At 37.1% G+C, this 26,720-nt stretch overlaps 1 protein-coding gene across 4 annotated transcripts in view; it reads right to left on the bottom strand.

Annotated features, from left to right (window-relative positions):
* RIC1 (RIC1 homolog, RAB6A GEF complex partner 1) overlaps positions 1 to 26,720 on the bottom strand; it is a 143,954-nt gene that overhangs the window by 15,604 nt on the left and 101,630 nt on the right. For all 4 annotated transcript variants that reach the window (XM_043487202.1, XM_043487205.1, XM_043487204.1 and 1 more), the window contains 9 exons: positions 22,521 to 22,665; positions 21,806 to 21,854; positions 20,043 to 20,195; positions 18,070 to 18,273; positions 13,432 to 13,470; positions 13,015 to 13,125; positions 11,974 to 12,063; positions 3,228 to 3,388; positions 2,111 to 2,246 (listed from right to left, as the gene is read on the bottom strand). In XM_043487202.1, the coding sequence (XP_043343137.1) occupies positions 2,111 to 2,246; positions 3,228 to 3,388; positions 11,974 to 12,063; positions 13,015 to 13,125; positions 13,432 to 13,470; positions 18,070 to 18,273; positions 20,043 to 20,195; positions 21,806 to 21,854; positions 22,521 to 22,665 (1,088 nt within the window). The remainder of the gene's footprint in view (positions 1 to 2,110; positions 2,247 to 3,227; positions 3,389 to 11,973; positions 12,064 to 13,014; positions 13,126 to 13,431; positions 13,471 to 18,069; positions 18,274 to 20,042; positions 20,196 to 21,805; positions 21,855 to 22,520; positions 22,666 to 26,720) is intronic.

The following is a 26,720-nucleotide window of genomic DNA, read 5'->3' as shown; positions in this document are numbered from 1 at the left end:
CACCTTACTGTGGAACAGTTCTCACTGCTGGGTTTTTGTTGTTAAATCAAGATTTGCTTTGCTTTTTAAACCTTGGCCTTCTCTCTGTGCAAGATGTAATCTATTTCCTCTTATCTTTCAACTTCTTATTCTGCTCTTTGCAAAGTTAAGTATCTCCTCTATGTATGTAAAAGGGCCTCTTAATTAAAATGGGGCACCCAGTGTTATTCATCTCCTGACTGCCTACTCTATCTAGAATATTCAAGAAGCTTTTTTCTTTAATATGACTTCAAACGTGATGAAAAGTACATAAAATGTATACCACCCTATCTTATTCTCATTATTCAGATTGACAATTACCAAGGTTTGTTTCACCTATCCCTTTTCTCTTTTTATTAATACTTATTTTGCCAACATATCTTAAAGGAAGATATCATGCCACTTTACTCCTATACATTTAATAGGCATCTCTCAAATATATGGACATTTGATTATATAATTACAATGCTAACATCACATCTAAATTTAATAAAATTTAGAACTATTTCTCAGTGTCATCTCTCAGTCAACACTGCTAATTGTTTTAACAGTGTCTTTTTGTAGCCTATCTGAATCAAGACACAAACGACCTTATGCATTGCATTTTGTTGTCATAGCTCTAAAGTCTTATTTAGAAGACTCTTCTTTTTTCCTACGCATTAATGACTTGCAGTTTTCCTACAGAATGTTATTAAACTAAACCTCTATCCCTGTATTTTCGATGAATAGATGACTCAAGAAGCTTGATTCAGTTCAGGCTCAATGCTTTCAGCAGTAATTCCTCATGTGAACCTCAGGCTGCATCACCCCAGGAAGCATGCATGGTTCTCCTACTTTTAGTGCTGCTAAGATTGACTAATAAGGCTTAGGCATGACTACTTGATAGGCTTAGGCATGACAACTTCATTGTGAAGTTCCCATCAACCTTTCATTGGTTTCAACTGAATCCACTCATTTTTTCAAAGGCTGCAAAACTGATTCTTAATTCTCAAATTCCTTCCATATCTTTTAGCTAGAGATCTTCTGTAAAACATTCCTTTTTTTTATTAACTAGGACTATCTGGTTACATGAAATATGAGTTTGCAGAGAAAATGGAACCTGTATTTTAAAGGCACTCAGTGGAAGTGCCTTAATAGGAAGTTTTAAAAAGACTAGACAGACAGGGATGACAAGTAAATCCACATAGCACTTTTCTCTGAAGATGGGTTCCACACTGACATGAAGTTTGGAAACATAAGTTATGCAACCTGGTCCTGGTGGCAATGCTACCTACACAGTTACTTTAACCAGAAGCTATGGGGGTATGCCTTCTCTTTGCTCATAATTAACTAATCATGGAGTCCTCTATATGTCATATTCCCTCTACTTCTATCTTCTTTTCACTACCCAAGTCTGGACCACAAACACCATCCACCTAGATCATTGCAATGGCCTCTTAGCTGCTCTCCCTTCATCCAGTATTGTCCAACTCTGGTTCATTTTCCTCCTTTGTAATGTTTTCTCTAATATTACAAAGCTTATATATAATAATTTCTAGCTTAAAACACTTTAGACTTTAAGACAAAGTCCATAGTATCAATAAGACTCTCATACTCTATGTTCCAGTCACTGTGAAATTTCTTCTAATTCCCTGAATGTGTCATTTTCTCTCTTATCTACAGGCCTTTGAACTGTTCCCTCTGACTGAAATTCCTCTTTACTTAGATAACTACCACTTGTTCTTCAGGTTTCAATTTAAATGATAAAGAAACCGTATGTGATTGCTTAGACTACTCCAGGCTTTCGTTACACACGGTATAACTTTTATACACAGTATAATGTTATAACACAGTATCACTTTCTGGTACACACAGTAACCTGTATTACTTTTTGGTATACACATCACATTTGTAATTAATTATCTATGTAATTATTTCTTTCCAGTATTAGCAAAAACCATGTTTGTTTAGTTGGCACTGTAACCCAGCATCTTCATGCAAGGCAAATTCTAGATATTTAGTATGTATTTTCTGAACAAATGAATAGTTCCTAATATCAAATTAAAACACAAAGAACCGAAAACTGTAAAGAGCTCTGATAACAAAATGGTACCTGCTGTGGCATTTTCAAGGTGATTCCATTCTCTGTACTCACTGATGTCAGAGTGACAGATACCACTAGGAAAGGGTGAGGAATGTAGCGTGACATGGATACTTCCTGAAGAACCTGAATACCAGCAGTATTTGGACTGTAAAAGAGAAAGAAACCATATACCTCAACAATTCTAATGAGGTTTTTTTCCCCCTCCCCATTTCTACTACAAATAGTATGAGAGTTTATGTTTATAGGGGCCCCAGATACTTTCTACCTACCATTTCTACCTCCCCAAGTATCCTTTAAACAGCAGACTGACAAGGCTGTGGCACCCAAGAACACAAATGGAGATAAGGGGAGGGAAAAAAAGAGAGTAAGACATAGAAAGAAAAAAGAAATTGGGAAGAACGTTACAGGAATAGCTTAGTCAGCTGAGATGTAGTTGGCTGAGGAAGGAAATGGGTTCTATCTAAGGTGATCTGTTAATTTTTATCTTTATAAAAGATATCCTCAATTACTAAGCTACTTCAGCAAACACGCACTTTATAGCTTTTTTATAAAAAGAAACAAAAGCCATCTGAGAACAAAATAAAACTCAAGAAGTGTGGTCTAAATGCTGCAAGTCGGCCAGAAGCAAAGAAGAATATAAGCAACACACACAAACAGCAAGAAGACGGTCGGTTTTTCCTTTTCCAGACTTCAGCCATCTAGGCCAGTGAAAATGTACAAGAGTCTGCTAAGGCCATGCTTCCTAAGCCCCTGAAGCTGTAGAAACACTATAAAGTTCCCCAAGTTTCTAGAACACTAGGATAATTAGTAACAACCTGTTATCAAGATGTGTAAAAAAAAAATCAATATTTAAAATTTTACCCCATCTCAAACTAGTTTTTTTTTTTTTCAAATGATTCCAGTAAGATTAGCTGAAAAACTTGGTAAAGCTTTATAGTTTATTTCTTTTGGTAGCTAAAAGATAACTACCATAGGAAGATCACTAATTAAAATTCCTTGCTTTATGAAACTCCTAAAACAAAGGAAACCAAATATAAAGTTAGAGTAACTGTTTTGAGAAATAAAACTACAGAGGAAGCATGATAAATAAGAGCAAAAAATGACTCTGTATATTTTATATACTTACCCATCAGATTTTCTTTCAATACTATAAAGGCATATTGAACAGTCTGCTCTAAAAACTATTACCATGTCCCGGAAGACACTAAGCAGTAATGTTTCTGCTTGTGTTTTGGTGACATGAGCAAAAGCATTGTCCAGATTTGAGGTTCGCAAATACACTCTGAGCTGTAGAAAATAAAAATAAAGACAACTGTAAAAAGAAGATACCTACCATGGATGACTAAATACTTTAGACATACTGTTTTTTAATCTATTTTTTTGCAAGTAAAAGGAGCTAAAGACTAATCTGAGCATTCATAATAAATGGATATTTCTATTTTGACAAAGTAGGCTCATTCTACAAATAACTAAAAGATAGGTGATCAAAACTTTGATGTACTATTATGAGATATGCCTTTTAGACCTGCACATTTAGACATGACATCAGGAGGTGTCGTTTCTTCAAAAAATAAATATATCAATCAATCAATATATCTCTAAGGACAGACATTCTTATATACTTTTCAATTTTTAACTATTTTTTATTGGTTACAAACTTCATAGAGAATGACTAAAATCATTAGAAAAAGTAATCATGGGAGTCCTGATTATTTCTTTTTTTTTTTTTTAAATAGTAACTTGAAATGAAAATCCTATTAACTAAAAATGTGGAATTTTTGATTAAAAGGAAAATGTCTCATTCATTTCCAGTAGGTTATTTTTATATAGATTAAACAATGCTTGTGAGAGGAGGAGCTAAGATGGTGGAGGAATAGGACGGGGAGACCCCTTTCTCCCCTACAAATTCATCGAAAGAGCATTTGAAAGCTGGGCAAACTTCACAAAACAACTCTGATCACTAGCAGAGGACATCAGGCGCCCAGAAAAGCAGCCCATCGTCTTTGAAAGGAGGTAGGACAAAATATAAAAGATAAAAAGAGAGACAAAAGAGCTAGGGACCGAGACCCATCCAGGGAAGGGAGTCAAAATAGAGGAAGTTTCCAAACACCAGGAAACCCTCTCACTGGCGGGTCTGGGGGAAGTTTTTGAATCTTGGAGGGCAACCTAACTGGGAGGAAAAATAAATAAAACCCACAGATTACATGCCTCAAAGCAACTCCTAGCAGAAAAGTACCCCAGACACCCGCAACTGCCACCAGCAAATGCAGAACAGAGAGGAGTGGGTGGCATTGCTTAGGACCAGGCCTGAATGCCCTGAGGGCATCGGAGGGAGCTAATATGAGATAGCAACTTAAACTGTGGGATAGCGAGAGAGAGAGAGAGAAAATTAACTGGCCCGAACACACTGCCAGCCCGTTCACAGAACAAAGGACGAACTGAGCGATCCCAGAGAAGAGCTAGCTGGCTGCGGACCGGCAGGAGGCAGGAGGCAGGAGGCAGAGGGGAGGGGAAAGGGGCAAACTCAGCCCCAGAGACAGCAGCCCCTACCAAACTGCAAACAGGCTTCCAGTTTCTAACCAAAGACTTCCTGAGATTCTGGATGGTTGACATCCGCTGGGAGGGTCGCAGCTAGAAACCAGCTCCTGAGAACAGACACAAGGCGCACGCACCCGACTGGCGCAGGTGGAAACTGAGGCTGGGACAGTGGAGGGGATAAGGCGCACCGCACCCAGGGAGAGTGTGCTCCTCAAGTTCCTGGCTGCCTGAGCTGCTCGGGTGGGGAAGGCACAAAACGCAGGCCCAACCGAGTCCGTGCTTTTGTGGAACACCCGAAAACTGGAACCGCACGCAACGCAGGGCTGGCTCCCTATAGAGCAGCCTGGAGCCTGAGCAGTGTAGGCGGGGGAAGCACACACGCCCACCGCAAGCGGGGGCAAACCCAGTGTGGCCGGAACACTGCGAGTGCTCCCCACACACGCCGGTGACACTTGTCTGCAGCGCCCCTCCCTCCCCGCAGCACGACTGAACAAGCAAACCTAAGCAAGAGACCACCTCCGCCCGCGTGTGTCAGGGCGGAAATTAGACACTGCAGAGACCGGCAAACAGAAGCCAAATAAACAAAGGGAACCGCTTCAGAAGTGACAGGTGACAGTGACAGATTAAACTCCCTGTAGTTAACACCAACTACACCAGAAGGGGCCTATAGATATCGAGAAGTGTAAGCTCGAACAAGGAGCTATCTGAAACTGAACTGAACCCACACTGCCCACAACAGCTCCAGAGAAATTCCTAGATATATTTTGACTTTTTTTTTAATTAAAAAAATTTTTTTTAATTTTTTCTCTTTTATTTTCATTTAAAATTTCCTATTACTCCTTAACTTTCATTTTCATATATTTTCACTATTTTTTTAATTAAAAAAATTTTTGTTTCTTTTTTTATCTTTTTCTCTTATTTTCTTCTAAAGTCCTCTATTACTCCTTAAATTTTTTTCTTTTTTCCATTTATTTTTATTAGTTGGAGGCTAATTACTTTACAATATTGTAGTGGTTTTTGCCATACATTGACATGAATCAGCCACGGATTTACATGATTCCCCATCCCAATCCCCCCTCCCACCTCCCTCTCCACGTGATCCCTCTGGGTCTTCCCAGTGCACCAGCCCCGAGCACTTGTCTCATGCATCCAACCTGGGCTGGTGATCTGTTTCACCCTTGATAATATACATGTTCATTTTCATTTCACTATAACCTTGCAAAAAAAAAAAAGAGGCCCTATTTTTAAACCAAACTTCATATATATTTCTTAAATTTTTTGTGTTTTTGTTTTTAATATTGTATTTTTAAGAGTCTAACCTCTACTCTATATTTTTAATCTTTGTTTTTCAGTATTTGATATCAATTTTGGACATTTAAGAATCCAATGTTCAGTATCCATTTTTATTCAGGAGTGTCTTGATTACTCTCTCCCACTTTTGACTCTCCGTTTTCTCCCTCAGATCACCTCTATTTTCTCCCTCCCCCTTCTCTTCCCAATCCAATTCTGTGAATCTCTGTGGGTGTCTGGGCTTCGGAGAACACTCAGGGAACAGAGAACTGCGTAGACCTGTCTCTCTCCTCTTGAGTCCCCCTTTTTCTCCTCCTGCTCATCTCTATCTCCCTCCTCCCTCTCCTCTTCTTCATGTAACTCTGTGAACCTCTCTGGGTGTCCCTCATGGTGCAGAATCTTTTCACCATTAACCTAGAAGTTTTATTATCAGTGCTGTATAGTTGGAGAAGTCTTGAGGCTACTGGAAGAATAAGACTGAAATCCAGAGGCAGGAGAGTTAAGCCCAAAACCTGAGAACACCAGAAGGGAACATTAAGTAATAAGAGATCATCCAAAAGCCTCCATACCTACACTGAAACCAACCATCATCCATGAGCCAATAAGTTCCAGAGCAAGACATACCATGCAAATTCTCCAGCAACGCAGGAACATAGCCATGAGCGTCAACATACAGGATACCCAAAATCACACCTAACACATAGACCCATCTCAAAACTCACTACTGGACACTCCACTGCACTCCAGAGAGAAGAAATCCAGTTCCACGCACCTGAACACCAATGCAAGCTTCCCTAACCAGGAAACCTTGACAAGCCAATCATCCAACCCCACCCACTGGGAGAAACCTCCACAATAAAAACGAACCATAGACCACCAGAATACAGAAAGGCCACTCCAGACACAGCAATCTAAACAAGATGGAAAGGCAGAGAAATACTCAGCAGGTAAAGGAACATGAAAAATGCCTACCAAGTCAAACAAAAGAGGAGGAGATAGGGAATCTACCTGAAAAAGAATTTAGAATAATGATAATCAAAAGAAATGAGGACCTCAGGGACCTCTGGGACAATGTGATACACCCCAACATTCGAATCATAGGAGTCCCAGAAGAAGAAGACAAAAAGAAAGGCCATGAGAAAATACTCAAGGAGATAATAGCTGAAAACTTCCCTAAAATGGGGAAGGAAATAGTCACACAGGTCCAAGAAACCCAGAGAGTTCCAAACAGGATAAACCTAAGGCGAAACACCCCAAGACACATATTAGTCAAATTAACAAAGATCAAACACAAAGAAGAAATATTAAAAGCAGCAAGGGAGAAACAACAAATAACACACAAAGGGATTCCCATAAGGATAACAGCTGATCAATAGAAACCCTTCAGGCCAGAAGGGAATGGCAGGACATACTTAAAGTAACGAAAGAGAATAACCTACAACCTAAATTACTGTACCCAGCAAGGATCTCATTCCGATATGAAGGAGAATTCAAAGCTTTACAGACAAGCAAAAGCTGAGAGAATTCAGCACCACCAAGCCAGCTCTTCAACAAATGCTAAAGGATCTTCTCTAGACAGGAAACACAGAAAGGCTGTAAAACGCTAACCCAAAACAACAAAGTAAATGGCAACGGGACCACACCTATCAATAATTACCTTAAATATAAATGGGCTGAATGCCCCAACCAAAAGACAAAGACTGGCTGAATGGATACAAAAATAAGACCCCTATATATGCTGTCTACAAGAGACCCACCTCAAAACAAGGGACACATTCACACTGAAAGTGAAGGGCTGGAAAAAAATATTTCACGCAAACGGAGACCAAAAGAAAGCAGGAGATGCAATGCTCATATCAGATAAAATAGACTTTCAAATAAAGGCTGTGAAAAGAGACAAAGAAGGACACTACATAATGATCAAAGGATCAATCCAAGAAGATGTAACAATTATAAATATATATGCACCCAACATAGGAGCACTGCAATATGTAAGGCAAATGCTAACGAGTATGAAAGGGGAAATTAACAGTAACACAATAATAGTGGGAGACTTTAATACCCCACTCACAACTATGGATAGATCAACTAAACAGAAAATTAACAAGGAAACACAAACACAAACTCTAAATGACACAATGGACCAGCTAGACCTAATTGATATCTATTGGACATTTCACCCCAAAACAATCAGTTTCACCTTTTTGTCAAGTGCACACGGAACCTTCGACAGAACAGATCACATCCTGGGCCATAAATCTAGCCTTGGGAAATTCAAAAAGATTGAATCATCTTTTCTGACCACAGTGCAGTAAGATTAGATCTCAATTACAGGAAAAAAATTATTAAAAATTCAAACATATGGAAGCTAAATAACACGCTTCTGAATAACCAACAAATCACAGAAGAAATCAAAATATGCATAGAAACAAATGAAAATGAAAACACAACAACCCAAAATCTATGGGTCACTGTAAAAGCAGTGCTAAGGGGAAGGTTCATAGCATTACAGGCTTACCTCAAGAAACAAGAAAAAAGTCAAATAAATAACCTAACTCTACACCTAAAGCAACTAAAGAAGGAAGAAATGAAGAACCCCAGGGTTCGTAGAAGGACAGAAATCTTAAAAATTAGGGCAGAAACAAATGCAAAAGAAACTAAAGAGACCATAGCAAAAATCAACAAAGCTAAAAGCTGGATTTTTGAAAAAATAAGCAAAATTGACAAACCATTAGCAAGACTCATTAAGAAACAAAGGGAGAAGAACCAAATTACAAAATTAGAAATGAAAATGGAGAGATCACAATAGACAACACTGAAATCCAAAGGATCATAAGAGACTACTACCAGCAGCTCTATGCCAATAAAATGGACAACTTGGAAGAAATGGACAAATTCTTAGAAAAGTATAACTTTCCAAAACTGAACCAGGAAGAAACAGAAGATCTTAACAGACCCATCACAAGCAAGGAAATCGAAACTGTAATAAGAACTCTTCCAGCAAACAAAAGCCCAGGACCAGATGGCTTCACAGCTGAATTCTACCAAAAATTTAGAGAAGAGCTAACACCTATCTTACTCAAACTCTTCCAGAAAATTGCAGAAGAAGGTTAACTTCCAAACTCATTCTATGAGGCCACCATCACCCTAATTCCAAAACCAGACAAAGATGCCACAAAAACAGAAAACTACAGGCCATTATCACTGATGAACACAGATGCAAAAATCCTTAACAAAATTCTAGCAAACAGAATCCAACAACATATTAAAAAAATCATACACCATGACCAAGTGGGCTTTATCCCAGGAATGCAAGGATTCTTTAATATCCGCAAATCAATCAATGTAATACACCACACTTAACAAATTGAAAGATAAAAGCCATATGATTATCTCAATAGATGCAGAAAAAGCCTTTGACAAAATTCAACATCCATTTATGATTAAAACTCTCCAGAAAGCAGGAATAGAAGGAACAAACTCAAACATAATAAAAGCTATATATGACAAACCACAGCAAGCATTACCCTCAATGGTGAAAAATTGAAAGCATTCCCCTGAAATCAGGAACAAGACAAGGGTGCCCACTCTCACCACTACTATTCAACATAGTTTTGGAAGTTTTGGCCACAGCAATCAGAGCAGAAAAAGAAGTAAAAGGAATCCAGATAGGAAAAGAAGAAGTGAAACTCTCACTGTTTGCAGATGACATGATCCTCTATATAGAAAACCCTAAAGACTCTACCAGAAAATTACTAAAAAGCTAATCAATGAATATAAAAGCTAATCAACGAATATAGTAAAGTTGCAGGATATAAAATTAACACACAGAAATCCCTTGCATTCCTATACACTAACAATGAGAAAACAGAAAGAAAGAAATTAAGGAAACAATACCATTCACCATTGCAACAAAAAAAATAAAATACTTAGGAGTATATCTACCTAAAGAAACAAAAGACCTATACATAGAAAACTATAAAACACTGATGAAAGAAATCAAAGAGGACACAAACAGATGGAGAAATATACCGTGTTCATGGATTGGAAGAATCAATATTGTCAAAATGACTATACTACCCAAAGCAATCTATAGATTCAATGCAATCCCTACCAAGCTACCAACAGTATTCTTCACAGAACTAGAACAAATAATTTCACAATTTGTATGGAAATACAAAAAACCTCGACTAGCCAAAGTAATCTTGAGAAAGAAGAATGGAACTGGAGGAATCAACCTGCCTGACTTCAGGCTCTACTACAAAGCCAGTCATCAAGATAGTATGGTACTGGCACAAAGACAGAAATATAGATCAATGGAACAGAATAGAAAGCCCAGAGATAAATCCACGTACCTATGGACACCTTATCTTTGACAAAGGAGGCAAGGATATACAATGGAAAAAAGACAACCTCTTTAACAAGTGGTGCTGGGAAAACTGGTCAACCACTTGTAAAAGAATGAAACTAGAACACTTTCTAACACCATACACAAAAATAAACTCAAAATGGATTAAAGATCTAAATGTAAGACCAGAAACTATAAAACTCCTAGAGGAGAACATAGGCAAAACACTCTCCGACATAAATCACAGCAGGATCCTCTATGACCCACCTCCCAGAATATTGGAAATAAAAGCAAAACTAAACAAATGGGACCTAATGAAACTTAAAAGCTTTTGCACAACAAAGGAAACCATAAGCAAGGTGAAAGACAGCCCTCAGATTGGGAGAAAATAATAGCAAATGAAGAACAGACAAAGGATTAATCTCAAAAATATACAAGCAACTCCTGCAGCTCAATTCCAGAAAAATAAATGACCCAATCAAAAAAATGGGCCAAAGAACTAAACAGACATTTCTCCAAAGAAGACATACAGATGGCTAACAAACACATGAAAAGATGCTCAACATCGCTCATTATCAAGAGAAATGCAAATCAAAACCACAATGAGGTACCATTACACGCCAGTCAGAATGGCTGCTATCCAAAAGTCTACAAGCAATAAATGCTGGAGAGGGTGTGGAGAAAAGGGAACCCTCTTACACTGTTGGTGGGAATGCACACTAGTACAGCCGCTATGGAGAACAGTGTGGATATTTCTTTAAAAACTGGAAATAGAACTGCCATACGACCCAGCAATCCCACTCCTGGGCATACACACAGAGGAAACCAGATCTGAAAGAGACACATGCACCCCAATGTTCATCGCAGCACTGTTTATAATAGCCAGGACATGGAAACAACCTAGATGCCCATCAGCAGATGAATGGATAAGGAAGCTGTGGTATATATACACCATGGAATATTACTCAGCCGTTAAAAAGAATTCATTTGAATCAGTTCTAATGAGACGGATGAAACTGGAGCCCATTATACAGAGTGAAGTAAGCCAGAAAGATAAAGACCAATACATATACATGGAATTTAGAAAGATGGTAACGATAACCCTACATGCAAAACAGAAAAAGAGACACAAATATACAGAACAGACTTTTGGACTCTGTGGGAGAAGGCGAGGGTGGGATGTTTTGAGAGAACAGCATTGAAACAAGCATACTATCAAGGGTGAAACAGATCACCAGGCCAGGTTGGATGCATGAGACAAGTGCTCAGGGCTGGTGCACTGGGAAGACCCAGAGGGATGGGGTGGGGAGGGAGGCAGGAGGGGGGATCAGGATGGGGAATACATGTAAATCCATGGCCGATTCATGTCAATGTATGGCAAAAACCACTACAATACTGTAAAGTAATTAGCCTCCAACTAATAAAAATAAATGGAAAAAAAAAAAACAAAAACAATGCTTGTGAAAGTGAAAAGTGTTAGTCACTCAGTTGCGTCTCTTTGTGACCCCATGGACTGTAGCCTGCCTCTGTCTATGTGATTTCCAGGCAAAAATAGTGGAGTGGGTTATCATTTCCTTTTCCAGGGGATCTTTGGCAGGCAGATTATTTACTGTCTGAGCCACCTGGAAAGCCCTTAAATAATGCTTAATATTTTTAAAATATGAAATCTATTATTTCTGAGAGAACAAAAACATACCTCTTCTTGACGATCACTTATGTTATAACATGCAAGGACAATAAAATCATTCCACCAGGCTAAGCCACCTGTCACAATCATATTCTGCTCCTTAAAAAAAAAAAATATATATATATATATACACACACATATATACACACATTTATTCCTGCCAGTAAAATATTCCTAATCAGACAATGAAAGCTCTAATTATTTCTGCTCTACTCTCTATTCCTCCCTCCCCACAACATAAAGTGTTACTCGAGGGCCTTTATTAATAATGATTCAGATCCTATTTTGAAAAAAATGTGTATTTCTGTAAGACAGAAAATACATCATTCAAAGTCACTGGGAACCATGTAGCATTTCACATTCAGTACATCTTGGTTTACATTCTGGCTTTATCATTTACCAGCTGCCTGACTCTGAATCCTACATAAAACGGTAATAGCAGTGCCCTCACTGGGTTGTTATTAAGATCAGTGAGATATATGAAAAGTGCCTGGTACATAGTAGGCACTGAGTAAATGTCAACTTCCTTTTCTTTTCCTTCTATTTGATTCTTGCAAAATCCAAATGCACATTTGTATGCTACCCAGATGTTTATATTGTACACAGACAAGCAGGGAACGACTTCAAATTTGTGGAGATTTATTCCAATCATATCTGGTGAACTCTACCTGAAATGGAAGAGTAAATTTTCAATTACAGGATTAGCGTCTGATCTTAACAAGAATTAAAAACAAACTATCTATCTCAACGGACATGAACTTGGGTGAACTCCAGGTGATGGTAAGGACAGCGGGGCCTGGCATGCTGCAGTCCAAGGGGTTGCAAAGAGTTGGACACAACTTAGCAACTGAATAACAACTATCTCAATACAAAATCCCATTATCAAATACCAAGTACCTTATCAGAACTGACCCTTGGACACAGTTCAGTCATTTTGTAATGTCTTGATTTTACTTTTTAGTAAGTAAACAGTGGTTTACTCTATACTTAATTCATATTGTAGTTCTCCCACACTTTGAGAAATAGGTTTTTAATTTCAAAAAGACTAACCTGGGTAATGTTTCCAAAAAGCTTCCATTTTTTGGTGAGTAAAGAGTAATGTGCAAAACCAAACTTGCCAACAACAGCAATATTCTGGCCAAGTTTATCAATAGCTGAAAACTGAATTAAAAAAAATTAAAATCTCTTCCTTGAATTTTTTATTTAGACATAAAGAGCTAAGGATTATGTCAGGACAACAGACTATTAATAAACATTTGCTAAGTGAATTAAATGTAAAATGCTAAATTCAAAAATCATATTTAAATTATATTTAACAAAATTATAGATTTACACTAACAATGTACAAGGAATCAAGCACTGAAACTTCTATCAATGCACCCACTGAAAGGCTCAATCCCCAGAATACCTCTTGCAGCACGTGCCATCCAATGAAAGTTAACACCAACGAAGTAACAAATAACTCACCCGTATAGGCCAATTGCTCTCTAGATAGGTGCTGGAAATCTAGGAAATAACACATCAGTTTGTAAGACTTTTGAAATGTTTACTATATTTAAATGTAAAGCATTAGCATCATAATATGAGATTAATTTTCCTGTAATGTTTAAAGTGCTCCCAAATAATGAGTATTACTAGCAGCCAATATTGCATATCTCCTGTCTCATCCATTTCATTATATGTTTCTAGGCATCAGGCTTTCCTCTTTTTTCTCTATACTGTTTTTGTTTGTTTGTTTTAAATATTGAACACTCAATAAATAACAGAATGACAAAAGATATTTAGAGAAGCATCTACAATGGTAGCTAAGAATTGTGTAGATGAACAGTCTGGTTTTGCTGATATGAACCATCCCTAAAATCTTATCTAATAAAATCAGAGCCTCAGCAAGAGTTTTTTTTTTTAAATAGAACTCTCTTTCTTATTTTTCTGATTAAAAAATCAATGCATGCTTATAAATTTTAAACAAAATAGTACACAAAGTACAAACTGAAATTCTTCTCTTACATCACTGCTCAAGGGAAACAACTGGTTAGTTTTTATTCTGTCTCTAAACAGCCATGTACATGTAAAGAGTGTGTATAAGTCATGGCTATTTATTCACCTACAAGTACTTTTAATATATTACAGATATGAACTCTACATCTGCAGCATCAACAACAGATTATCTTTCCATGCTGTCTGTCTCAGTTTTGTACATGGTGTCATTTTATTACTCTAATGAGAATTTTAAACTTAGAAAATCCTCTGTGAGATATTAATTTAGATTAAGTCAAGTCTAGCTTTATTGAGACTGTGACCTTTCTCTTAGTCTGCTGATTAAATAGTTTCATGAGCACATGGTGAATGAAGGGTGAAAATTAACAGAACAACAGAACAAAGGAAAAGTCTTCTGTTCCAGAATAACTATAGAACCTTCAATTTATTTATTTGCCTTTTACTCAAATAAAAATTATTACATATTTAAAAAAGGAAAGCCAAATGAAAAAGCCAAGTGAATGCAATCAAAGCCAATAAGCTTCTTTGTATAACGTGAAGACGAAACCAAAGTCAAGCAAAAAAAACCCCAAAAAACTCTGAAAACATCTGTATTAATCTTGATAAAATTTATTCATAAAACTATTTTTGTTAGACTTCACTTACTATCCAGTTAGTCAACCTAAAATCTAAATAAATTAATAGCTTTTAGTACATTAGGAAGTTCTTAACCCCAGAACTGCTGATGTGTGGACGCCTACCTTACAGAATTAAGTGATAGATATACTTGAAGAATGCTTAACTTGTATCTTAACAGTTATGCTGTACCATTCAGGCCAACTAGTAAAATTCATTATGATGGGTGAAATTAGTTCAGAATAATGATAATCTGAGGTAATGATCAGGTGGCAAAGTAAAATTTGAAAGTAGTTTTGCAGCTATAAGTGAAATTCTTTTTTTGAATGAAGAAAATAAAAATAGTCACTTGATGAAGGATGTTCCTGGAGTACAACTGAGCTAGCACTCAAGACACTGAAAAAACAAACAAACAAACAAAATGCCCCACTTCCCCCAAACCTTGGTATTTCATAGTATTTATGAAACGTGTGAGTGGGTAAAGTGGGAAGTGAGATCTCACTGCCAAAGTGGATTCCAACATGAAGAGTTTCTAATCATAGGAACCAAGGTTAAATCTTATCATTTGATCAGACTCTGATGAATATCTAAGAGAAAACAATTTATTCTTCTATCCTCCAAAAGTGTATGAGATGCCACAAATGGCAAATGGTTTGCTTTCAAAACTTACATTGAAGCTTTATTTATACAGTTTTATGTCTTGAAGATGCTATGAAATAAGAACAAAAAATTTTCCCCAGGAGATCTACATATTACCTGAACTTTGAGTTCCACCCCTAATACTGAGAACAGAAAATGGCAAAACTAAGAAAAGAGGTGGCTAATGAATGACGAAGAAATTCAGGTCAGGACTACATACTCAGGGCACAAAAGTCATGTCACACCACTGGGAAATCCAGTGCTAAGCTACAGAATCTCTACTCTTAACAACTTAGGATTTTTCCATCTCTCATAGAACCTAAATCCACCTTTTTTCCTTTAAAGTCATTCTGCTAAAACCCTGTCTCCTCCTCAGATTTACTTCTGTCTGTATCTGGTGAGACTGTGAAAACCATCATCCTAGGAGATCTGATCTGTGCCAAATAACTGGAACACTTGATTCACATTGTAGGAATGAGAGCAAATCATTTATAAACTAAATAGCCTTTACAATATAAAACTTATAAATTTGTAAATTACATGGCAATTTATAAATTACAATAGCCTTTGCTGACCTCCCTAACAAAGTGCCTGATACATTACCCTGCTTCTGACAAGTATGCATTTGTGTTATTTTTGTTAAAGGAGGAAACATAATTAACAAAGAATCTTCTGACCAGGAAACTAATGACTATAAGGTAGAAAGCTTAAACAAACAAAAAACCTAGGAGTCTAGATGGGGAACAGACAGAGCAGCAGAATTAGTTGAGCTCATCTGATGAACTCTAAGCTGTACAAGAAGCATACAAAATATTAATCACACAAAGCTACTTTGATGGAGGATGCAGGCACTCCTGGACAAGAGAGTGTGCTGAAGGCAGAATTAGACAGGCACCCGTGTTTATTCCGGGAATACTTACTAAAGGCTAAAATGTCTGGAAGGTAAAGCATTAGCATCATATGGATACTGTAAACCACACTACCAAACACACACCACCAAAACACTGCATTGACTCTTGTGGCTGGATTACCAGCAAACATAGCATAGGGCAACTCAAAGTAAAAACAATGCCAAGTAGGCACATGCTAGGTTTTATTACTAGATCTAAGTCAGCAGTATATTATATGCTTCAACATTTAGTACCTAGGTTTTAAAATAGGTTCTATTATTCCCTTAATTTGTATCATGATAAGGATCAAGTCTGCCACTATTCTGCTGTGTGACCTTGGGCAAGTCACCTAACTTCCCTGAGCTTCAATTTCCTCATGTATAAAATCTAGTTGGACTACATGATTGCTAAGGTCCTTCCAGCTCTAAAAATTCTATGAGTCCATTATAACTTAATTTGGGGGGAATACAACAACTCTAGCATTATTTTTATTAGTTTTAAGGAAATGGAAACCATTAGGTAAAGCTAGAGTTAAGTTCATCTTTCTGAATATTTTAGATGTCTAAAGAACAGAATGACAGAAGAATCTTGCTAGTACCTATTTGTCTGAAGTTGTAAAAGCAGTATTATATGCTTCTAACACAGGATACTTCATAAATGGCTATGAATCACAGAATCACTGAATTTTTGAGCTGGAAGGAAGTTCCATTTTTGTTATTGCCTGATGGATTTTTGAGTTCCAGACCTACCTTCTTCGATCCTCTGCTCTACTTGGCTCTCTGGCAACACAGACCTGGCTAGGCAGAACTGGCATTCATGCTAGGTCAGTGTAGAATGAATAGTTCAAAGTATGGGGGAATGAAAATAGCAGAGAAATGGCTATAGGAGAGAAGGGAGCAGTGGAAAATTTTAGTCAAGGAAGTAGCTGACGCAGTTTTATTTAATAACTGTTACTAATTATAAAATGGTATGCACATTGTTTGATTTTATGAATTTATCAATGTAAGTTAAATACATTTTCTTTTAGTGTATACCACATGTCAATGTAGGAGATATTCTTCCTTTAATTTTTCACACAGTGACCATTCTTCTATCTCTCATTATCTCCACTCAAAGTCAACTGAAAATAACATGGGAGGTGAAGTAAGCTAGTAAGGTAAAAGTATAGAATGTAGAAGACAAAGAATTGTGGAAATAGACAATGACTAAAAGAAACTAACTCAAGAGTAGACTCTGATGTACCTAAGACACTTTGGTGACAAAACTGGGAAGAAAACACTCAGGACTCTGAAATATGTATGAAAGTTTCTTTCAAGAAACTTCAATTTACTAATTTGTCCAAATTAATTTTGTTTTCAAAACTCAGTATTAATTTCTATATTAAATGTCAATTTATCAGAATTATTAAAAGAAATCACTAATTTGAAAGTTATATCAGAATGAGTAAATAATCTGTAGTAAGACCAAGTAACAATAAAATTATTAACAGTAACGCTCTAGACTAATCACAAGTCTTCAACTTGGGTCCAGAGTCAGGCAATTAACCTCAATGTGCATCCATTAGGACTACAGGGTCATCTGGACAAGGGACTGACTGACTGTCACTTTTCATGAAATTACCACACTTCTCCCTCTGCAAATCTAGAGCCAAATTTGTACCAAAAGAAGGCTGGGAGTAAAATAAACAGTCCTGCACAGTAAAAGGGCAAAGCATACACTTGTAGTTTTTCAAACTATTCACTTACTAATGGACTTAAAGCAGGTGGGAATACAATCTACATCAGGGGGAAAGAAAGGAGAAGACAAGAGGACAAGAGCACAGAAAAGCAGAAGAGAGTCACAGTCAAAAAAGGTTAGAAAGCTCCTCAGTTCTCTAAAGCAGCAAATGAATTACTTAAACATCTGTTTTAGGTGCTACCTTAGCAAGGACTAAGTCACTAGTCAACAGTATCTGAAGACTTACCTGTACTACATGCCAATGCCGATGACCAAGTAAAGTGCTTAAACTCTGAGACTCTAAACTGCTATCTGCAAAGGGGCTCTTTTCCCGACGGGTTTTGTGATCAGAGTGAGCTGAAGAACTCCTGGGATTCTGGCTCTGTGAGGCCTCTCCACAGTTCAAGTACAATCGATCCTCCCCCTGAAGCAACACTTGCTCTTGGTTACTCTAGATGAGGGAAAAGGAAGCAGAGGGAAGGAAAGCAAATAAAAACAAGTCAATATAAGGTGGTGGAAAGTAAAATGTCAATTTAGTTTTATTGCTTAAAATATACCATACATTTCAGTGTTGATTTTCCTCACAGAGGACAAGACTACATAAAAATTGCTCACACTGTTACATTTAAGACTAACAGGCAACATTTTAATGATTTCTTCCCAGTGTAAAAAAATCTTTATTAAAGTTTATCATATAGATTCCAAAACACGCCCAGGGTTACAACTGCTATAGCAGTATCTTTCACAACTACTTCAAAATGGCAATGCTATGAGAGATTTTCCATCTGAAAACTGAATAAAACTACTCAATGTCTACAGTTTACAAAGCAGTTTTATATAAAGTATCTCATGAATGGTGATAAGAAAACGTGTCTGGTCAGACACTTTGTGTATATGCTCACTCATGTGCCCACACGGCAAGAAGTGGATTAGACACAGGGATAACTGGATTCTGGAGGATCTTTTAAATCATGGGGAGGAGGAAGAGTAGCCTACATCTGTGGTCCTGGTTCAGAACAATTCAATAACTGCTTGGTGAATGCATGCTTAGTACCAAGGGATATGCCAGGCTCTGAAGACATTTAGACAAAAAGTTTTTACTTTTGTGAAAGGCCAGTGTTTTCAAATGTAGGCAGATTATTCACTCACTGTTTTTTATAAATTAGACAGATCAGCACCCTGACCCCTCATCTTCCCATTGTAGTCCAAACATCATCTTAACATAAAACTCAGGGTGTTTTTATATTATTATTTTGGATGAGGGAGCAGAGGAAGAAATCCTCTATCCTTGTTTTTTTTTTATTATTCAACTACAGTAGTAAGGTCTGAGATCCACAGTATTTTCATTCTTTCTCAGTGTGTTGTAAATTTTAATTAGAAACTGGTCGCACCATATATTTAAAAACCCACTGACGGCAGATACTAAGATATGCATTTCTATCATGCAACATATACTGTTCTTACATATAGCATATTAATATCATATTTCAGACTGATAAACATGAATTTATGTTATAATTTGGGGCAGTGTTTCCCAAAGCAGGATTTTAGGCTTATTTTCTTGCAGGTCTTCCTTAAAAATTCATAGGTAAGTAAGCTTGGGAAATATTGCTTTTTATATACCAACTCCTGGACTTTTATGACGCACATTAGCATATTAAAGACTAGATTCCTATGCTAAAAAAATCTCTACAGCTTTGTTTAACTGCTTTATTTCACACAAGACAACAGAACTTCTTCTTATTCTATATAATTGCTATTTATATTTCTCACAAATTGTGCCTGGTGGAACACACTTTGGGAAATGCTATTAACACTAAATTTTATTCAAGTAAATCTGTAAACACTGCTTTTCCTCAAGTTGCTTATGATCCTACTTTAAAAAAAAAAAAAGCATGGGACGTCCGTGGTGGTCCAGTGGTTACAACTCAGTGCATCTACTGCAGAGGGCGCAGGTCTGATCCCTGGTCAGGGAACTAAGATCCCGCAGCCTATCCCCTCCAAAAGCTAATCCTGCTCAGAAATAAAATTTGGGGGTATTATTTAATATAAATTAAAAAGAAACCTAATAATCACAGAAAATATACAAAAGAAGATCATATGCCAATTTTAGGAGTACATGCAACATATCTGTGTCATAAGGGCATATCTGTGTCTGATATTCTAACATGAAAGCCATTAAAAACAAAACCAAACAGAGTTTTAATTAAATAAACTTACCATACAAGGGTTTACAGTGAGTGCACTCTTGATAAACTGAAACAGTAGAATACCAGGCTGTTTAACTATACTCTTGGAGTCAGACTCATTTTCAGTATTTTGAGAACCAAATCCACTGATTACCCAGAGGTGATAGCCTTCAGCACCCCAGCTCTTAGGGAAAGAGGGGGGAAGAAAAAGAAGAAGGGGGAAATCAAAGCAATAGAAAATTATTTTTCCTGGTTTTAAATATTTAAATTCTCAAATAACCAACAATAAGCATTATTAATTACTTCTGAAGGCTGGAGATACCATGGCAAACAACACAGACAAGAATCATATACCTACATCTACTACATCTTAGATCACCAGTAGAAACCCTCACTGCTCTCCACCTAGAATAGTGAAAACACTATGTACTAATTCTAGCTACAAATCCTAAGAAATGCCTACTGCTCTCTGTAACTTCTCTATTAGTTTAACTGCCTCTCAAATACAAAGAACTTCCTCACAGAGACAAGATCCACATTACATAGATGAAGCTTGACAAACAAGCACTGCAACAGATACAATCTTGTACAGAACAAAGAAAATGGACTGGCGACTCTAAGACTAGGGTTTCCACTGCAGCTTGCCTACCCTTTAGTTGTACTATCTTGGCCAAACTATTTGGTTTTACAGGGTGTAAGTTTCTTCCTCTATAAAATGAGAGAGCTCAAAGAAATTAACCAGGCCCAGTCAATTTTAATATTCTCTAACTAGATTTCATGACTGTGAAAATCACTTTAAAAAAAAAAAAATCATGGGAAGAGTAGTAATTCCCATCCTGCAAGGCCAAGAAAATACTATTGAGGGGAGGAGAGGTCCATGAATTGCTGCAAAATTTCACAAGGTCTGCTTTCCCTTGAAAAGTTTCAGTTGCACATGTTAACTAAAATGCTTAGATCCTTAGTTTGTGATTAAAATATCAGCTTAATGAGGCTGGTAACACCACTTGTTGCATTTGTTGCATGCCATTCAGAAGCACTGATGGGCAGTCACAGAAACGGTGTTTGAAAACTTAAAAGTATGAAGGTGTGGAGAGTCATCAGATGGGATCCTTGGTGATGAAAGGCTGGAAACCCCTGTTCAAGGCAACCACGGTGGTTTAAATTCTTTGAGAAACCCACTATCAGAAAATGCCTTCCTCCGTGGAGCAGGGGAGAAAGGCAGTGATAAGCCTGAGCCTCACAGCCACGAACATCACAAAGGTGGTAAGCAGGGGGCTATAGTAAGAAAATGATTTTATGTAAAGACAGGGTAGTTATACCTCACTGTTTTCTACAGAAGCTGTTGAAAATTGATTGTAAAAATACTATTACAACAAGGACTGCAATTCTTTTGATATACAATTCTTTTGATATAATGTACATGTCCTCTAGGAAAAAGACCCAAAGAGCACTTCACATTAAAAGGAGGCTACGGGAAGTGGGTGTTGAGTAACATAAAAAATGCAGGTATGTTTTGGAAAAACAAACGCCTGATCTGAACAGTCACTGTGTTCACAGAGATGACAGGCCTTGCTGGACACATCAAAACAAAGTAAAAATCAAACACTAAAAATTAGATAGTCTGTTAAAGACAGACTGTTAAACGTTAACACTTTCATTAAAGCAAGAACTGTGTAAGAAGAGTCTCACGAGATTAGAAGAGCTTTTTAATTTTATTAGGTCAGTATGAAGGGAAAACAGGAAGAAGAAAAAAACCAAGTTTTCTACACCGTGTCAATATTTTATAGAACTTACCATGGAGTTGATTTTAAGGGGATCTTTTTTGGTACCATCTGACCTATAACTGAAACAGAACAGAAAATTAGAAAGAATCTTCTAATTGCATAAAACATTTAGCTTTAATTTTTTAAAAAATGATTTTCTTCCTTTGAAAGAGAAATACACAGTACTGTGTGAAATATGAGACTCCTGGCCAATATACCTAGGTACGTCACTAAGATACAGTCTTCCAGGTACTCAATAATTTCTTGACAGGGTCATGCAGTTTGGGCAGGTATGCTCATTATGTCAGGACTAAAGTTCAGGGTAGTACATGAAATGGGCAGAGTGTTAACCCACAGAGAACCTATATTAACTCAATGAGATAATGTAATTTTTCACTTTCTACTGGCTACTTCTATAAATAGTTTACAGCTCTTATTAGATAATAAGCTCTTTGAACATAGATTCATGTGTGATTTAGCCTTGAATCAAACATTTATCACATACACAACAGGGGTTCGATAAATAAATGCATTTTTATTGAAGGAACAATCAACTGAAAGAGGATGGATGTATGAAGAATTGATACATTCTAAATAAATTAACTTTGAACCTTATAAACTGTTTTGGGGTAAAAGTCAAATAAGGCAAACTGGTAGCTGTATGACAAAGTTTGCATGCGCGCGTGTGTGTGTATTGTCTCAGAGAAAATGGAGTTATTTTGTCCAAAATTTCTTTACTGACTCACGCAAAATCTCCTCCAAGTGTACAAATCAGCTGGGCTCCAAATACACTCCATAAAGAAAGGCCTCCATATTCCCAGGTCACTACCACAACACTATTGTCAGGAGACCATCTGACCAACTTAACAGCTCCTGTTTTGTTCCAAATGTCTGTTAAGAAACCACAGAAAAGTTAAGAATAAATGACTGCTTCATACTTAATACTTTTTACAGCCTCTATATTCAACTTGAAATAAGCAGAAAGGCATGTCTGCTTCAATGAGATGAATTCAGTTCATTTAGGGCTATTTAAAATCAGTATGATCATTGGCCTGGGCTTGATCTAATCAGAACAAACTCTGTACCCAAGGATTCGTAAGAACCCAGAACCATTTCTGGCCACTATTAGCTTAAGTAACTATTGATACAACTGTGTGGTCTTAAAAACTCTTTGGCTTTGGGAAAATCAGTTTCTCTAAGATTGGAATAATATTTCCCTTGAATAATTCAATATAATACCAAAGTACTCTACAAAGTATGAGGTGTTTCAAAACAAAAAATATTTTACCATGATCTTCATGTTTTTTCAGTAATATCAAAGGGACTCAAATTAAATTGAAGTTTAACCTTATATTAGGATTAAGTAGGTAAACTCCAGCTTCAGCACTATAGATGCTTATATCTTCTTTTAACTAATAATACTTCTTCTAAACCTATATATAATTACTAAAGGAGAAAATTTCATTGCATAGTAAAATCCAAGTTTCTTTACTGCAGAGTTAAATGAAACATACCAGCATTTCCCATCAGGAATTCAAACAGATCTGTATGACCTTCTTTACAATTACAGTTCTTTACATCTGCAGTATTAATAAATTTTTGTTGTAAATATATCTGCTACAAAGGGGTGGTATACAGATATTAGCCTACAGAAGACAGGCTTGGTTAACAAGAGTAAGAACTTTTTCCCTCTGCCTATGTTTGAATCCTCACATTAGCATTTCCCAGCATAATTCAGGTATATGAATAACTTTTATGTATATAAAAATAGGAACATGTATAAGAAACATCTTATTAGTATACTTTACATACCTAGGAGATAAATTTAAAACCAAACCAAGAAAAAATACAAACTCAAATCAAAGCTTACAAAATGAAAGTAATTCCACGTGCAAGAAAAAAAATAAGGTTTAGATGTATATTTACTATCACAAAAAGCTGCTAGTGTTTTAGCTTATAAATAGTATTCCTATTATCCCAAGTAAATATATGTAATATCTGTATCTATATCTACATACACACATATGTACATATTTTCCAAGCATTGTACACATGTTAAAAAAATCTAGGTACAGAGATGTACAATAAAATAGCAATGATGTTTAACCTAATTTTCAAGTGGCAGGAATACAGAAAATTATCTAGCTGGTAACCTACCATAAACTTAGATTGTGATAATTTGCATAATGAGAAAAATATAAAAATAATCCCCAAACTTGCTGTTACAAGTTTGAACAGCAAAGACAGAATTTGCAAAGTTTGAATTTGCAAGACAGAAAGGACGATCTCCAGGAGCCAAAAGAAAAAAACCAAAAGTGAGACCGGTTAGTGTTTGAATTAAGGCACCCCAGGTGTGAAGAGTGGAAGTGATGAGATGAAAACAGTTGGAAATATAGGGACAGAAGGTTGGAATGGGACCTAGCTGTGACTAGGGAGTTGGGGGTCTCACATCCTTATACAAAGACAAAAAAAGGGGTTTCAGAGCAACATGAGTCTGAGAATCAGAATGGAAACTGATGATCATGTAAGGACTCCTGATCTGCTGCCACCTGTAAAAATCAGCCAGTGAAGCCAGAAGAAAACGTAGACGCTTATGTCTGTTCAAGAGGCAGGACAACACGAGTCTCCCAACATTTTAAGCAGCTTTATAGCCAAAAGTTACATAATCCAAAAGGGCAGCCCTCTCCCATAACAAAGACCACAAGAGAGGGAGTTAGCAGATAACTAAAGGGAGAACTGGCATTCCAAGAACCTGAGAAAAGGAAACAACCTGAAAAATTCAGTACAGTGTTGTCAAACGATCAACAGAAGGGATCAGCAGTACTTCCTGAAATGATATAAACATTCTACATTTGCTTGGTCTAACAGACAGCCACTAAGCTACATCAGGCTATTTAACATTTAGGTGTAAAGAGGCAACTGAGATTTCATAGTAATCCAAATCTGTGCCCCAATCACTAATCCCAAAGAAGGTGAAGCTGAACGGTTCTATGATGACCTACAAGACCTTCTAGAACTAACACCAAAAAAAAAAAAAAGATGTCCTTTTCATCATAGGGGGCTGGAATGCAAAAGTAGGAAGTCAAAGAGATACCTGGAGTAACAGGCAAGTTTGACCTTGGTGTACAGAATGAAGCAGGGCAAAGGCTAATAGAGTTTTGCCAAGAGAACGCACTGGTCACAGCAAACACCCTCTTCCAACAACACAAGAGACAACTCTACACATGGACATCATGAGATAGCCAATACCAAAAACAGACTGATTATATTCTTTGCAGCCAAAGATGGAGAAGCTCTATACAGTCAGCAAAAACAAGACCTGGAGCTGACTGTAGCTCAGATCATGAACGCCTTATGGCCAAATTGACTTAAATTGAAGAAAGTAAGAAAAACCACTAAGCCATTCAGGTATGATCTAAATCAAATCCCTTACAATTATACAGTGGAAGTGACAAATAGATTCAAGGGATTAGATCTGACAGATGGAGTGCCTGAAGAACTACAGATGGAGGTTTGTAACACTGTACAGGAGGCAGTGATCAAGATCATCCCCAAGGAAAAAAAAAGCAAAAAGGCAAAATGGTTGTCTGAGGGGGTCTTACAGATAGCTGTGAAAAGAAGAGAAGCAAAAGGCAAAGGAGAAAAGGACAGATATAACCATCTGAATGCAGAGTTCCAAAAAATAGCACCAAGAGATAAGAAAGCCTTCCTCAGTGATCAATGCAAAGAAAGAGGAAAACTATAAAATGGGAAAGACTAGAGATCTCTTTAAGAAAATCAGAGCTACCAAGGGAACATTTCATGCAATGAGGGGCACAATTAAGGACAGAAATGGTATTGACCTAATAGAAGCAGAAGATATTAAGAAGAGGTGGCAAGAATACACAAAAGATCTTCATGACCCAGATAACCATGATGATGTGATCACTCGCCAAGATATCCTGGAATGTGAAGTCAAGTGGGCCTTAAGAAGCATCACTACGAACAAAGCTAGTGGAGGTGATGGAATTCCAGTTGAGCTATTTCAAATCCTAAAAGATGATGCTGTTAAAGTGTTACACTCAATATGCCAGCAAATTTGGGAAACTCAGAAGTGGCCACAGGACTGGAAAAGGTCAGTTTTCATTCCAATCCCAAAGAAAGGCAATGCCAAGCTACTGTACAATTGTACTCATCTCACAGGCTAGCAAAGTCATGCTCAAAATTCTCCCAGTGAGGCTTCAATAGTACGTGAACCAAGAACATCCAGATGTTCAAGCTGGATTTCGAAAAGGCAGAAGAACGAGAGATCAAACTGCCAACATCCGTTGGATCACAGAAAAAAACAAGAGTTCCAGAAAAACATATACTGCTTTACTGATTAAAGCCTTTGCCTATGTGGATCATAACAAACTGTGGAAAATTCTTAAAGAGATGGGAATACCAGACCACCTTACCTGCCTCCTGAGAAATGTGTATGCAGGTCAAGAAGCAACAGTCAGAACCAGCCATGGAACAATGGACTGGTTCCAAACTGAGAAAGAAGTACATCAAGGCTGCATATTGCTACCCTACTTATTTAACTTATATGAAGAAAATCATGCAAGATGCTGGGCTAGATGAGGCACAAGCTGAAATCAACACTGCTGGGAGAAATAAAATAACCTTGGAATGCCATCCTCATGAGGATGACACCATCCTCATGGCAGAAAATGAAGAAGAACTAAAGAGCTTCTTGATGAAAGTGAAAGAGGAAAGTGAAAAAGCTGGCTTAAAACTCAACATTCAAAAAATGAAGATCATGGTATCCAGTCACATCACTTCATGGCAAATAAATGGGAAACTGGAAATAGTGACAGACTTCATTTTCTTGGGCTCCAAAATCTCTGCAGATGGTGACTGCAGCCATGAAATTAAAGGACGATTGCTCTTTGGAAGAAAAGCTATGATCAACCTAGACAGCATAT

This window comes from Cervus canadensis, chromosome 14 (assembly GCF_019320065.1).
Source record: "Cervus canadensis isolate Bull #8, Minnesota chromosome 14, ASM1932006v1, whole genome shotgun sequence".
NCBI classification, from domain to species: Eukaryota; Metazoa; Chordata; class Mammalia; order Artiodactyla; family Cervidae; genus Cervus; species Cervus canadensis.
Note: the sequence above shows the minus strand (reverse complement) of the source record. Positions and strands in the feature narration are given on the sequence as shown.